Genomic DNA, 16,334 nt, shown 5'->3' with positions numbered 1-16,334 from the left:
CACAGGTTGAACACATGCTAACTTCAGCTCCCAAACATAGCGTGCATCATACTGGTTTGGTTTGGGGGAGAGAGGGCATTTTAAATGTGTTTTTTTTTTGTTAAAATAGCATACTGTTGAATAAAACACATAATGGTTGTGTAGGCTGGGCTTGGCTGGCAGGAGGCAGGGGACTGAATGCCACAGCTATTTCTCAGATAAAAATCACCGAATTGGTCTTTATTTCCCATCCAGCAGGCACATGAAGCCAAATCCCTCCAAGGGAGAACAGAAAATGCTGTTCCCGGGAGAGAGCTGCACACTGCTCCGCTACCAGCCAAATGCACACACCAGTGCCCAGTGAGACAGGTCCATTTCATCCCCTCCCTAAAGGCACACACCTAACTACCAGCCTTCTCTGCACCTCAAGCCTAGCAAAACCCAGAAGCTGGGAACTGAGCCCCTCCAGCTGCAGCTTTTCTTTTGGAGCTGCCAGCTGCTAATCAAAATAGTTAAGAGACTTCTATGCCCTGCTGCACCCCTCTCAAGGCCTGGAGTACAGAGCTCATCTGTGCTTCTCTCTACTTCTACACCCCTTTGGTCAGGTCATGCTATAACTGAAGCATTTGTCATGGCTGCCTACAAGCAACATCCTGCCCAATGCTGTCCCTGCAGAGATGCAGCAACACAGACTCCCTGTGCACTTGCTCTTAGGGCCCTGCTTCTGCAGCTGGCAAATAACCGGGAGGGATCTGACCCCATGATGGGGTGAGAGAAGCCCCCCAGCAATGCAGCTCTCTTCCACTCCTGGCTCACACCAGTGCCTTCCCCACTTGGTCCTGTGCCCACCAGCGCAAGGATGATAGGGGGATCCTGTTTGAACTGAACTGAACTGAAAATCTGCAAGATGCAGCTCAAAACTGAAACGAAGGATTCAAAGAGCTCTCTTTATTTGCCTCCTTTTCTCCGTTTTCTGCCCTCTCCCTCCCACCTTAAGTGCACACTTCCCACACTTCTCCAAGCCTGCAACTACTGTGTGTATTTACACTATTCAGATTTATTATTCATGCAAGGCAAGAGCACCAATTAATTAGGACTGCGTTTATATAACTCTGCAGGTAGAGATTTATGTAGCTGCTTGTAAGCCAGAATGGGATCTTATTTGTGCTGCACTGGAAATGACAGGTTTTAAATATTGATGAGGAAAGACACACGAAGGCAAAGCCTCCAGTGGGAAGGCCTTTGGAGGTTGGGCATGAAACAAGGACATCAAAGGAGCAAGCTCTTCTTGCTCTACAAGATGCATTTAGGAACAGGAGCAGTGGGAGAGCTGTTCAGGGTTAGAGTCTCCCCATGAACCATGAGGGCCCTGAGAGGCACTAACACACGCAAATGCAGCTCTCAAAAACCTTGGCAGCTGCTCCCAAACCTGAGCATGAGGCAGAAAAGATGTGGAATGGGAATTCCAAGTAACAAATGAAAACAAATACTCGAGGTGGTTGTGTTGTTGTGGCAGGCTCATTTATCCAAGCCACCAGGGAAACAGTGACTATGCCTGGAACATCATTGTTCCCGACACCGAGCACTGGAGCATGGAGAGGTGTTTCCCACCGGTAGAAAAATGGGGTCAGAACTTCCTACCACAGCAAATGGAGATGTGACAATGCTCTGAACCACTGCAGCTTTATTTGGGGTCATCATGGAGGAACACGACTGAGACTCCGTGCAGCAGGAGGGTCTTGCTTCAGAAATGATGAGTTCTGCAGGCTTTATAAACAAAGCAAAACTAAAGAGATGTAAAGTATAGTGCATAACTGCATTATAGGAGCTCCTGTACATTATAGGAGCTCCTGTAATGGAGCTTTCCTTGTAAATGGGTATGCTGGCTGCTGCCAGGATCACTGCAAAGTAGCAATCCCAATGAAAATGCTCCTATAAGCTGCATGATACCCACACGTGCACAAGAAAATAACAACTACAAATCCAGCTGGCCTAAGTTTACCTATAATTAATTGCAGGAAACCTTTTGCATTGCTTTGTAAGAACTTCCACTAGACAGTGCTCAGCTGATTATCATCTAAAAGAGCTGCAGCAAGTTTGTATTCACTGAACATGCAGCCCAGTAACCGCAGTGACTGCAATCTGCCATGTAAACAGCAAGGTGCTCAGATGGGGCTTCTGCATTCCCTGTAAGATCTGACCTTTCGTTTTCTGCCTATCAAGAAAATTAAAATCTGCAACATGACATAAAAATGAGGTTATGTAAAATCCTTCCTGACTACAGCTGCTCATTGCTGCCAAGGGGTCTGTATGGATATTTGTTGTGCAGTATCCTTAATGCTCTTGACCATAAGATGTGCTTTCCTCTAGCTCAGCAGGAGTTTTGATGGTAAATGCAGGGCAGCAAGGCTCATTCTGCACAAATGGAACGTGCAGAAACTTCCTGCATGAGGGTAAACAAAGCTGCCATTCTACTCCTCACAATTCAGCAAAGATAAGCATCACCATGGGTCCCGTGAAGCAGCACAGAAGAAATTCTGGTCCCGTTAGGTGGAGGAAATCCAGAGCAAAGAGTCAACAACTGGAGCTATTGAAAAGTCAGTGTTAGAAGGAGATGGAAGGCCAAAAGGAAACTGCCTGGCCGCTGCCAAAGAATTTTGGTGCTGCTGTGATGGGTCTGTAAGGCTGCTCTATGGAGCATAACAGCAGCAGGGCAATGGAGCACAGGGAGCCTCGGGCACTGACCTCAATACTGAGCTTGGCATAGCTGTGACAGCTGCTGTCTGCAAGCCTCTGTGTGGTCATCAGGCATGTGCCACCCCAAAATATCTGGGGAGAACGTGAAGACCAAACTTCATCCATCACTGACTGTGCTAGAATTAGGGGCAGGAGCAATGAAACTTTGTGTGCTAATCTCTGCCTCTGCCTGCAGCAACCCATGGCAGATACAAACTACCACACAAAGCAGGTGGGCAGCTACAGGAGTCAGCACACCTCAGAAGGGTTTCTTGAGGAAAACAGGTAATGCAGGGGCATCTGAGACCCCACTGCATGGCATGATGCGTGATCAGCCCCCAGGACATGAGTGATGCTGGGCAGAGGGAACATGGCAGCTGCCAGCACACAGCTCTCTGCTCTGTCTTAATCCCAACAGAACCCCTGGGCTGATCTCACTGCAGCTCTGTGCTGGGCACCTTTCAGTCACCATCCCACTATCCTTCCCAGTTCTCTGACACAGCAGGAGCACAAAAACACCTTTTCTCTCAGGGCCTGCTTTGCTCCAGCAGGCATCTGCCTTTCAATTTAGATCTGAACACTGTAAAGCAGCTGGAAAGGAGGTAATGGGTGAAGAGCCCACGGGGGCTGTTCCAGTCACTGGAAACAGAGGCACTGATTTTAAATACTAGCCACTGTGGCATTAGCTTTTAATGACATGGGGGTAAGAGCAAAGCTGGGCAGAGCTGTGCCTCAGCAGTCCAGGGCTGATCTGCCAGCTTAGTGAGGGGATTAGTCCTCCAGCAAAACCTGCCCAAGGAGCACGGGCAAAGAGAGAACGATTTTCTTCTATGTGCAGAGAACATATTAATACAGGGGCAAGTATTGTATTCATTACAGGATTTCAGCTAATCTGCTGTCTGCTTTTATCCTGCTATTGTTCCTCTCCTGTACTGCTTGCAGCAAGCACGTTCTTACAATGGCAGAGCCATGATTCCCTTATGATAGTTCCTAAATAAACATGTACTGGCACAGGGGATTTCAGGGTGTGTGTGCATGCACAAACCTTGTCCTCTCTCCAAGGTCCTCCCAACACTGACAACATGACAGACTTACACATTTACCAGCTGATGGAATTCTTTCACAGCTAAGCTCCTGACCTGGGGCATTACTCATCCCACTCAACCCAGCCTAGGGAGACCCAAGTTAAACATAGAAGATGCTGTGGCTCAGTCAAATTAAGGGTGTGGGTGCTCTGAAGCCCATTTACTGCAAGACATCTTTCAGACCTATCGGCGACCTCTTCATAAAGCTAACTTAATTACCCTTAATGCATGAACCCTTCAATCAGATGCTTGGGATGAGCTCAGAGTGAGTCAATGGGCTTCCACGTGCAAAACCACATCAGAAGCCTAAGAGCAGAAGAAATCCCCTTATTCTTTTGTGAACTTTTTCAGTCGGTAACTGTGAGATAACCCTAAAGCAAGCACTTCCTTCCAGGGTCGGGTGCCACTCACTGACACTGCGGCCACCCAGTCAAACACTGCAGCTAGATTTTAAATGGGGTGGATAATTTCATGACCGGTCGTATTTGTAGCTGGTACGTTAAGACAAGGGTAATGAAATCTTATGCTTCGGGGCACATATGGATTGTTGCACAAGCCAGGCATCTGCTCCTCCCCCATAAGAGAAATTGTAATTGGCAGGGCTGAAAGGACCAACGCTGAAATAAAAGATTAAATGGGACATAAGTGGTGCATGGATCTGGGGAAAGGGCAAATGGAGTTTTTTAGCTTCTTTATGAGCATCATATTCCACAGCAGCAAATAAGGACAATGAATGTGACAGACATCTGGCCTGACAGGAGTATTGGCCACCTGGACTGAATACAGCTGTCACACCAGTTCAGGACTAACTGTGCTCAGCAGAACCAGGGACCCCTTTAGTTTGGTGCTGAAGGGGTTTATTTACAATGAACAAGCTCTATGACCTCCACAAGGGCTGACAACACTTACATGGTGAGGAGAGCGCCCGTAGGTTGGTACAAACCTACACGCAGCACGTGTGAACAGAGGCTTTGTTCAGCACAACAAAACGCCTGCGTTTACCATCTAGAGAGGTCAGGACACGATCACAGAGCACACAGAAAGTGGGACCTGTTAGCAGACACTGCTGCTCAGCACCCAGAGCCCCAGTTTGGCTTCGCTCCAGCCAGTTACCTCCTCCAGCCTTCGTCTCTGCTCCTTCTGCTCCTCGATCCGCTTCTGCCGCTCGGCCAGCAGCTGCCTCTTGTGCTCCTCGTTCTCCCGCTGCTGCTGCTCCAGCTGCTGCCGGCGCAGGGCCTCTGATCGCTCCTTGTTGGCCAGCTGCAGCCTCAGGAAGTCCCGGCGCAGCGTGGACTCGCCAGGCAGGTTCAGGATGGAGCTGCACAGGAGAAAAGCACCACGGGAGGTCCCACGCACATCCCGCGGCCGTGCACCCCACAGCACCTAGGCACTCAAGCATGCTCCCATAGTAGGAATGGAGAGAAGGGCTGGGTCACAAGCGTTGGGGCAGATCGGTGCCAAGTGGAACACGAGTTTCACACCATCTCCCCTCACCATCCCTTTTTTTTTTTTCTAAATAATTTTGTTTTCTTCTTAAATATAAACCCCGAAGCAGACAAGACATTGCTCAATCATACGCCTTGGCCCAGACCACAGCTTACCAACATTCATTTGCTAAAGGATTCCTTTACAGTAAAGTTTCTAACCAAAGTCCCTTGTGCTGCAGTGGCAGGCACTATATTTAGATGTTCACAAAGCACACTTAGCATGAATCATCGCCAGCTATTAAAATACTACATTATCTCAGGGAAATAATGGAATAATCTGATACTAATTACAATGAGACTGAAAAATGTCATCAAAGAAAGTTCCAGTCCTATTGTGCTTGAAGCAACACTGCAAAGTTTCATGGTGAAAAGTTGCACAGAAATAGGGAGTGTGGATATAAGGAACCACATTTGCAAGAATCTTAGTAACAGCTCACACATTCTTCCACATCCAAATACCCATAGGGGCAGCTCCTCACAGCGTAGTTCACTTGAGAACAACAGCTGTGTGTGCACAGAGGATTCTGCACTAATTGCACTGAGCAGGCTGTCTAACAGGGACCTGCCATGCTCCTGTACCAGCCTGCACTGTCAATCCCACAGAAAATGAGACAGCTGGGTCTTCCCAGACTTTCAGCTGAGGGGATCTGTAGCATCAGTTTAATGCCCGCTCACCATCTAAAGGGGGACTACACTTCATCCTACCAGGGAACAGGACTCAGTGATCAAACTGTCCATCTTCTTTGTTATAAGCCTACAATCCAAGTCAATTTCATATAGAATTAAAGAGACACAAAGGTAGAAACAAAAGGTTGATTTTTACCTGGGCTCTCCAGAGTCATTTTCCTCCTCCTCCTCCTCACTTCCACTGTACTCGTATTCTGTCTCATCTAGGAACATAATTACTTATCAGTGCCCTTTACTGGACTCATTTGTTTTTCTGATGGTTAAAAACTCTGAGGGGAAAACAGAACACTCTTTTTTTTCCTGTCACAAAAAAGAATACCCAGCATTGTTTTTGTCCATTTTCTGATGTTATGAGAGGTCTGCAAGGCCATAAAATCAGCATTGCTGTCCCTGACTGCTGGTCCTGGCACACACAGCACACCTGGGGAGAAGGCTGCAGTCCTGGCTGCAGCAGGTGCAACCCTCCAGCAACCTAAGATACACCACGTAAGGAAGAAGAGTTACCATAAATAAAGATTTACCACAACACAGCAAAAACTCTCTCCAGAAGAGCTCTTGCAAGTGAGACACACCAAAAGCTTTTGAAGCCACAGGCACTGGAAGGTGGGATTTAACCACTGCTCTGAAGGTAATGACTTTCTTCCTAAAAACATGCTCTCCCTATGCAAATCTGTACGTTTTCCAGGCAATGAAGATATCTGCATAACAGCCCAATTGCAAAGCTGTGCTATGTACTGTGATTTCTACTGGGATACTGGCTTTATCAGATGAAGGGAAAGATAGTAAAAAGAAAGACTTGCATTTATCCAATTACTCTCCATCTCTAGGGTACAACCTTCATTTGCAAGACTAAACACACTTAATACTTCGCTAGGATCCAGCTTCATTGTTTTGATTACAGTGAAATCCACTGCAAAGGGCTGGAAGGTAAGCATGAAAAATTAATACTGCTACCAATAAGAAAAGACATAACGACATATATTAGTTTGCTGAATCCTACAAACAACCTTTCAAATTCTAATTCAGCTCACGAGCAATGGAGTACTTTAACAAGTTTTTCAGCTATCTGATCTTCCTTTCAGAGCACTTTGACAGGGCCCAGAGAGTTCACTGCAAACATCCAGTTTAATAGGTTACTCCTAGTCAGCGGAATTGCTTTGGGCAAGGGTCTGATCTGGATGTTCGTTTGCACAGCTCTGCTCATCACTGGTGCTGCAGAAATGTCACGGAGATCAACAGACTTGAAAGATGTGAGCTCGGAAAAAATGCAGCTTGGCAGCTTCTCCCTCTCACGTGCTTGCATGAATATATGCACACGTGCATTTCATACACACATTTTTGTGAATCAAAGCTTACATGTTCCGAGTGGAAATTACTACCTGGACAAAAAGACACTATTTTTCATCAGGAAAAAAAAAAGGACTTAAAAACATTGATTAGCTCTAATGACAATCACCTGCAGCCTTTGTATGAACACCAATTGTTTTGTTGTGGGTATCTGTTCTCACTTCGACTTCGGTGATGGCCAACAGGAACCAAATCAAATAAAGTATTTTAAAACCATGACAAGGGTGCACAAAAAAAGAAGCACACCTACTTAACTCAACCTGCATGCCATCCGAGTGGTGGAAACTCGAGATTGAGACTGCAAGCAACCCGGTCCTTTATGCCCTTCTCATTCTTCCTCTTCCCTTCCCCACACAGATACACCTCAGTGCACCCGAGGATCTCCAAACACACGGCAAAGCTCAAGGAGTGCCCAGAGCATGGCGCTCCCACCAACCTTTTTCTCCTCGCTTCTTCTTCGTCCTGTCGATGTGGTCCTTGAGCTGGATGCGGACCTGCCGCTCGTTGGGCTGGTCTCTGATGAAGGGGTGCTTCATCAGCTGCTCCGTCGTCGGTCTCTGGCTGTGGTTCTTCACCAGGCAGCTCTCAATGAAGGACTGAAACTTTTTAGACCTGGAAGGCAGAGGAAAACAAAAGCAAACAGTTAGCCACGTTGATTCTTGTATCGGGAAGTGAGAAATTCGTGGGTATTTGAGAATGCTGCTTGGATGCTGCCAGTTCTTGCTCAGATGCAGCTTTCTGGGAGGATTCATGCAACTTCCCTGTCGACACTTAGCATGGGCTCAAAGCAGCATCATCAAATCTCCTCTTAGACTTCTCATGCATGCTTCTGTCCATGTTTTCCCAGTCGCTATTAGGGGAAAACACCACTCTGCTGAGTCTGGAGAAAGGTGGGAACCATCATTGTAATGGGGCATCAGCAGAGCCAAATGGCACCAATAGCAACCAACAAAATGCAAGAAACTGTTCTTACACCCTTCCCTTTGACTTTGCAGGTAAAAATACAGATATAAACGTAATCCCTCCATGAATTGTCACTCATCAGACCCCATGTCCCAGCTCACAGCCCAGGAGAACGGGACACGCTCTTCTGGAGCATGGTTTGGGCAGAGGCAGGACCACGGCTTGGGGTGGCAGAGCCCAGCCTCTCCTCACCAGCAAATAGTTAAATTCAGCCTCAGCTGAAACAATTTCAGCCAAATCTTTAATAAACAAACCCTTCTTAATCTCAAGTTTTGCATATCAGAAGTTCTGCCAGAATTAATTTCACCGCATTATAAACCCAAGAGAACAGGGATTTACAAGGAAGAAAGATGTTGACAGGCCACTATGCTGTATGTTGCTTTAGCAAATAGGAAAATGAGTGTAAATTAATGACAGAAGCCAACAGATACTACAGAATTGCATTGAGAAGTAAAACAATAAGCTTTTGGGGATTTTACTTTTAAGCTGTCAGACTAGAAGTGATTTATCTTTTAAGTGCTAATCCATACAAATTGAGATGCAAAAATAAAATACACTACTGGATCCAATTAAATCCTCCCTCCAGCTTTATTAACGAGCAAATCTTCATCCTCCACCTTGCCTCAAGGAACCCTGCGTCTCTGTGTATTCCAGAAAGGCCAGACCATATGATGCTCTAAAAACTGCACCACCAAAGCATCATTCTCCTCTGTGGGTCTGAACCTGGAGACAGCTCACGTCTGGGTGCACAATCCAACCCTAGACAGGGCTAAGCTGAAGTAGTTTATGTTTCCTTCAGCACACAATGGGTTTGTCCACCTCCTCAGGCTGCAGTGCAGTATTTGCAGAGAGATGCAGGACACAGGTCTGTGCCCAGCCTGGCCCTGGCTAAGCCAAGACACAACCATGTACCTCATCGAGCTGCTGTCACAAACTTCCAACAGCAGCAAGAACTGTAATCTGCATGTACACAAACAAGGGCTGCTGGAAACTGAAGCCTGCCCCATGCATCCTCGAGTCACAAGGACAGGTGCAGAGATGTGTCCTTTCCCAGTCCAGCAGATCAAGCACTCACAGCAACACACAGATGCCACTCAGCATTGCTTTAATTGCCCCAGGAGCCTGCAGGCATTTGGCTCTCTTCTCCAAAAAGCAGGACTCTCTCTAGCTCTGATTCTGGGTGACACCTTTACTACTTCTCATCACCACCCTGGTGCAGGTCAGCCCATCTCCGTAGCCATGTGCACTGCTGTTTCCCCAGCTCAGCCCATCTCCATAGCCAAATGCATTGCTGTTCCCTCAGCTCCCGGGCTTTGCAAAGCTTAAATAAATGTTTGCAAAGGCTTCCCAGCTGCTTAGATGAAAAGTGCTATCACAGTGCAAATACCACTTCATTAACAAAGAGATCTTGCCATTTTTTATAAGGCAGGGATAGGAAGTGTTTACGATAATGACATCACTAAAGTTCAAGTGGATTTCACCTGTGAAATGCAGGAAGAAAAACAAAGCACCACTGCTGGCTGGATTTAATTGGAAAAGGATACCAAAGGATCTGTAACTTCACAGGACCACAGCACTGTTTCAAAAGTGAGTTCAATGATCTAGCACACAAAAAAAGACTTGGCAAGCAATAAAAAACAATAAATAGAGCCACTGGGCAAACATCTCAGCTTCTCCTGGGTCTTGCAGAGGTCCAGGTCCAATACTTCCAGCTGAGAAATGAGTCAGAGACAGCAGATCTGCCTGGAGTCCCAATGGAAACACTCAAAAAAATCGTTCTTAAGGAATTGGTGGACTCTTACTGATTTGGAGCTCAAGGCTGAGCTGTGCAACCAAGAAGAGGAGCAAAACCAAGGACAGGAGCAAAGCCAAGGACATGCAGATCACCTGCCACAGCTGGGGAAGACGGTGTCAAGCAATACCCTGGCTGGTGCAGAACATATCTAAGTACGTCAGACTCTTATCTGAGCAGGGAGTAAAATAGAAACTCCACCCCAGAGCAGTTTTTACCTTAAGGAGATGGGCAAAGTACTCTGCTCAAAGCCTGCTTTTGTCAGCTGCCTTCCCCTTTGTCTGCAGGCTGAGAACCTTTGCTGAATAAACAGCATATTTGTATGAAAAAAACCACCAATCCTCTGAAGTCTTACAATCCACTCTGCGCTGTAGCAGTGAGGATAATGAAGTAGGAGACTGGTGATCTGGCAGAAAACAAGTGTCTAAACTGTTTTCTCAGCTCTCTGACAAATGGCATCCTAAAAAAAACTGTGCAAGGAAAGAGAGCTTCAATATCCTCTGGCAGAGCTGGAAGGGAAAGATCCTTGTCCTGGTTTGGTACAGGAACATCTGAGGACTCAGCTGACAAAATGAAGACACTTTTTGCTAAAGCCTGGGATTCCAAGGCTCTCATTCCTCTCCCCTCCCAGTAGCATTCCTGCTGCTTTGGCACCAACTGTTTGCAGTGCCTACCAATTACTCTGCTCCCTTTTTGTGTGTGTGTGTTTTCAAAAAGATAATAAGCATCATTTCAAGGAATAAAGCACAGTTTCCTTCTCGCTCTCAGCCTATCTGAGGCCATGCTGTTTCTCTAAAGCCTGGCAGATCTCTCCCAATAAAATCAGGGCTGAACCTGAGGCAGGCAAACCATGCAAACCAGAGATGAGTGTTTTTGAGGACTCCAGCTCCATCAGTACAGAACATACAGTAACAAAACAACATCTGCTGGGCTTCAGAAGTATTTTTCCTACGGGTTTGCATTGGCATATCCCCTCTTTCTTTTTCCTCTTTTTCTCTTCCAAAACGGTGATGTACTTTTTCCCCCAAAATTTTAAAATAAAGCCCAAACTAAGTACAAATCTCTGCATTCTTGCACCTTCAAGATAAACCATCCTTTCTTTTGGCCTGGCTACATGTTTCCATTTGAAAATGGAACCTTACTGGAAAGAAAGGGGAGCCAAGTGAAGTGTCAGCTGCTTTCAGCTGCACAAAGCCAACTCAATGTTGGGAAAGGTCAATGTGAGAGGCATTTCCCTCTCTGCTTCTCCCCTTCCGCCCTCTTCCTCTCATGCCTGTGCCCTGTGCAGACCAAAATGCTTCTCCATGGGAGAATATGCACCTAAGGCACCCGTTTGATGACCACTGAATATGGAGAGACTCACCACTTCTTGGATTTCAACCTCGGGGCTGGGTTGCGGGGGATGAGGAAGAGGGCTCTCATGGGGTGCATGTCACAGAGAGCTGCAAAGTGCAAGAAGAAGTATTAAGCACAGCATGATGAAGAGCTGACACAAACACACCCAAACTCCCTCTGATGCCACCAGATCAGCAGGACACACGGAGCACGTGCAGCACCAGAAGCCACACACGGCTTTTTGTGCCTTTGCTTGCTGCTCCTATTCCCTAAGCAGCTTTTTCCCACCATGTCTTGAACCCTGCAAACTGCACCAAACCCAGTCCAGGCCGCTCAGTGAAACCCTTGCCTGGGGTTTCCAGCACAGATCCCTGTGCCTGCTGACACTCAGCAAATCCTAGCAAGTCACCACCAGCATTAAATAAAGCAGAGCCACGCATCTACTTACGGGGAGCGCCTTCTGCCATCTCTATGGCTGTTATCCCCAGAGACCACAAGTCACTCTGTAAAAAAAAGCAGACGGAAATGTGTGATGCAGTGGAGCACTGTCACAACAGTGGGCACAAAGGGAACCCCAGGGCTGAGCCCCACGAGCAGGGCCTCTGCTTTCTCTGCCAGGGCCTAAACCTGCAGCATAGGAGATCATCTTTTATGCTCTTCCCATATTTTAAGGCTTGATAATAGGCTCCCAGACTTGCTGGTTATCCCAAGCTTTATTGCAGAGCTTTTGGTGGATGTCACAGTAGTGTAGGTGTGGGACATGGCCAACCCCTGCAGCCATCTCACTAGGCATAGTTTCCAGCAGCTGTGGTGCAGAGATGTTGGCATCCTAAAGGTCCCAGTACACCCCTTTGGCTGTGGCATCTCAATGAGCAAACCCCCTAAAGCCTCAATGATTCAGCAACACACCACCTCACTGCCCCATGAAGAGGAAAGCAGCAAGAGGCAGGAAGGAGGCACAAACTCCAGGTGTTTTCCTGAGACTGTGGCAGAGATTTCATGCCCTGTGACCTGACTATCCAGTTCCAAGGACACAGCACAGTGGTGCAGCTTTGATTCCGCACCACGGGATGCAAGCAGCAATGTGCCAGCCTTAGGGCTGTAGGAAGCCCACAGCAGCCATCTGCGCCCTGGTAATGGGGCTGCAAGCTTCCTGCTTCAAGCTGGATGACACACAAATGGATTTGTTGCAGCTCCTGAGAATACAGCCTGTCTGGGATAGATTAGAAACACGAAGTATCTTGAGATACCTCAGGACTCTTTTGAATCATGCACTGCTCATTAGCTAGAAGCATGAAAAGCAGCGTTTCGCTAGTGGGAGGAGAAACGGGTACCCTCACTTACTGTGTTCCCAATCCTTCCTCAGCCCACACGGTTGTTTTAGTCTCCTGAATGATTAGTGCATGGAAAGTGCATCTATTCAGAAAGCTCCTTTGATTTCATGCTTGTATCACTTTTCCTTCAATTTTCTCACTTGCAATGAGGGATATTTATAGCCCCAGCTCCCTGCCCGTGAGGCTCTCCTCCTCACCAATCCATACCACAAGAAATCCCACGTGAGCCCTGGCTCCACCACTCGCTCCAGTAACGAGTCCCAGAGGATGGCTCAGCTCTTACAGACAGGAGGTGTCTTACAGACGCCATGCCATCAGGCAGAAGGAAACGAGAACTTTCCTTAATGGCACTGCTGCAACTTGTGCTGGCTTTCTTTTGGCAGAAGGTGGCTAATTCATGACTGGGACATCATGTATAGGACTGCCTAATGATTCATATCTTTGCACCCAACGCACTGGGAACAGAACCCAGACTAATTTTGGTGCCTTCATTTGAAGCACATTCCCTAACACATCTCCAGGCCTGGTGGAGGGGAAGGTGCCAGCTGGCACAGGCACAGTGCTAAAGCAAAGCCAAGAGCTTGCTCCTTCCTCTCTCTACACTCTGCCATGGACCTCAAGGACAGGGCTGCTCTTCCAGCAGGTCTGATGGAGATGGCTTTGTCCTTAGACATCATCTCATCAACCAGGGCTTCCCAGCTCCCTACAATGAGTAGCGACTCCAGGCTTCCCTGGGAGCTCAGTGCAGCAGCTGTGAGGCTGAAGTCGTGGTCTGGCTCATGCTGAAGGGCAGTACAAGGACTTGGCAGATACAGAACAAGCCCTGCTGAGATGGGACATAGCAGTGGTCCAGGGTAGAATCCAGAACCCCACAAGGAAGCCAAACAAGCCCCCCACACACAGATGCAGATGTGAGTTGGAAGCTGTGAGTACACTGAAGAGGACTCAAAGGCTGGCTGAGCTCCAGTGACACAGAAAGACGAGTACGAGCTGTGCACAGGTTCATCTCAGAGCAGAGGGGATGGACTCTGCCTCCCATTCTCCCTCTGTGATCTCCAGTTCCCACGTGCTGCTCTCTCTGTGCCCCACTTTCCGCCATGGCCCTGCAGTCACTCCTCAGTCTGTGCTCCATTTCAAAAGCTGTCCTTCCCAAGCAGCCTTGAGCCTCTAATCCTGCAAATTGATGCATCTGAGAAAGGTTGTTCTTCCCAGCTCAGAGCACCAAGAGCTGCAGGGCAGGAGCCCCAAAGACTACAGCACCTTCTATGTACGCATGTAAATATGCATGTGACACCCTCCAGGAAAAACAACCTGCATTTTACAGTTTCAAGGCCAGTTTCCTTCTTTTTAACCCAAGTTTTCCCTTAACAAATGCTGTCCCATTAGTCCTTGTGACAGATCTTTGTACCTGCCTAAAAATTCTCCCTCAAATCTCATTTGCAACACTTCTGCAGGACAGCCACATCCATTCTTTGTCTCTGCTCAGCTGGGATTTATGCTGCATACTTAATTATCTCAGTCTTTCCACATGATTCAGTATGCATGACCCCTTCCTTTTGGTTGCCTGAACTCCTTCCAAATTCCTAGTGTGTCTTTCCATATTGAGGTGCCCGGTATTATATGCAACATGCCAAGTGATCTTCAAACTGGAGCAACACAGAGAAGGATTATCACCTCTCTAAGTCTCCGAGAGAAAGCAGAAAACTCAGTGGGAAGCACGCATTTCAAACTGATCTAAAATTCAGGTTTTTGTTTCTTCTTGAGTCTGAAAAGCTTTTCAGTCCACCCAGCAAAAAGCCGCTGTGCCAATATATTTGCATTGTCTTGACTTGAGAAGGAAGCAAGCTGGTTTTTCCTTTTCATTCGACACTTACCGACAAGTTCTCTAAAGAAAGAAATAAGACTGTCTGGGGAAAAAACAACAAATAACGTCAACAACACAGAGTTTCTATCTCTTCTTTTTTAGAGGTTTATTTTTCTGAGGAGGCATTTACTGCATCCTTCCGTCGATTACATGGCAACTCTTCCTGACTCAGAAAGAAGTGAGATTAGAGGCTTTCTGTCCAACAGATTAAGCCTGTGAGGATTCCTTTTTTTCACCCTCTAAGTCTCATCTTTTGTATTCACTATTTCAAGCCGGTTGGCTAAACCTGAGTGTCTGATTTGCATGTCTTTAAAAGATAATAATCGTCATTTCCATTTTTTTCCCCACTTCAAAGCAAGAACATCAGGTGCAGGGATACGACCTGGGGAAATGCCCAGTGGCTCCCACACCACCACGAGCTCCACAAACACCCTGCAGTAAGCGTGTCAGCAGCAACCAGCCTTCTGTTCCACATCCCCAGTCAAGGAAAAACTGTCAGTGCCAAGTGCAGAGACAAAGGGGCCCAGCGTGCTACGAGCGTTTGATCCTTGGGGACAATAGAGGGATTTTGGTCCCAGCACTTGTGCATCTCTCAGTGACATATTATGTGCCCCAGTTTTTCTGGAAAGAGTAAAACCTCATATAGAGGCCTTCCAGTGTCTGAAAGGGGGGGTCCCAGGAAAGGTGGGAAGGGATTCTGTAAGGGCATGCAGTGACAGGACAAGGGGAGAGGCCCCAGCACTGCTGCCCTGAGATCTGTGTGTGCCCCATCCCTGGAGGTGACCAAGGCCATGGGTGGGCTTTGGGCAGCCTGAGCTGGTGGGGTGACTGCCCATGGCAGGGGTTGGGGCTGGGTTATCTTAAGGTCCTTTCCAACCCAAACCAGTCTGTCATTCTATCAAACACCAAAGCAACTTTTTGTTACTTTAAAATCCTTCATCTCTTAAAAATTCTCTTTAAAAAAAGAGGCCAGTAATTGCACTGCAAAGTGGTGGGCTGTTGTGCCGTTACATTACACTGTAGCATCCCGCTGTTAAAAAGCAGCTACCTACCTAGCTCACACCAAAGGGCTGCCAAGTCCTTTTAAAATATTACTCTGCAAGTGACCTCTCAGGGTGGGCACAGAGGCGTAGCAAGCTTTATATCCCTCTGCATTTCCTCCAAAAGCCCGCATTTTGTAGCTTTCCCCACTCTCCAAAAACGGTCAGTGGATCTCAGGGGAGGGTTGCAGTTAGAAATTCATGTTCAACAAAACCACAAGGCACAAAAAGGCACCACAATGGACAAGCCCACAAAATATGGAAAGCTTTCCTTGCCTGAAGCATCAGCCTCCACTGCAGTTTGAATGGGCAGTGGGAATCACCCCCCCTCTGACCTGCTGCATGGCATGCCCCTCTCTTCATCTTACAGCTCTGCAGCAATGTTGTGCTGTCACTGATCCAAAAATAAACTTTCAACAGGCAACAGACATGTGAAAAGTAGGTCAGAGCCCTGAACGTCTGCTTGTGTGACAACCTTCAGATCTCCCTGTGAATACCAGCCTGCAGGCCAAAAGATCTGATTTTGCCCATTCTAAACCTGACCTGACTTCTCTGAGGAATGAATTGAGGAAACACAGCGTGTTGATGGTAGTATTTAAACACTCAGCACTGAAAAACTGAGGAGCAGGTAGGAAGTCTGTCTGACACCTTTCTCAGCATGGGGAAAGATTCCTTCACACTAAAT

The 16,334-nt window shown here is 47.3% G+C and overlaps 1 protein-coding gene across 5 annotated transcripts in view; it reads right to left on the bottom strand.

Moving 5' to 3' along the window:
- Positions 1-16,334, bottom strand: part of TNIK (TRAF2 and NCK interacting kinase) — a 138,679-nt gene that overhangs the window by 40,275 nt on the left and 82,070 nt on the right. For all 5 annotated transcript variants that reach the window (XM_052685233.1, XM_052685230.1, XM_052685232.1 and 2 more), the window contains exons 8-12: positions 11,860-11,914; positions 11,440-11,518; positions 7,758-7,933; positions 6,111-6,177; positions 4,914-5,118 (exon numbers count right to left, since the gene is read on the bottom strand). In XM_052685233.1, coding sequence (XP_052541193.1) covers positions 4,914-5,118; positions 6,111-6,177; positions 7,758-7,933; positions 11,440-11,518; positions 11,860-11,914 — 582 coding nt within the window. The remainder of the gene's footprint in view (positions 1-4,913; positions 5,119-6,110; positions 6,178-7,757; positions 7,934-11,439; positions 11,519-11,859; positions 11,915-16,334) is intronic.

This window comes from Tympanuchus pallidicinctus, unplaced genomic scaffold (genome assembly GCF_026119805.1).
Source record: "Tympanuchus pallidicinctus isolate F22 unplaced genomic scaffold, pur_lepc_1.0 scaffold22, whole genome shotgun sequence".
NCBI classification, from domain to species: domain Eukaryota; kingdom Metazoa; phylum Chordata; class Aves; order Galliformes; family Phasianidae; genus Tympanuchus; species Tympanuchus pallidicinctus.
Note: the sequence above shows the minus strand (reverse complement) of the source record. Positions and strands in the feature narration are given on the sequence as shown.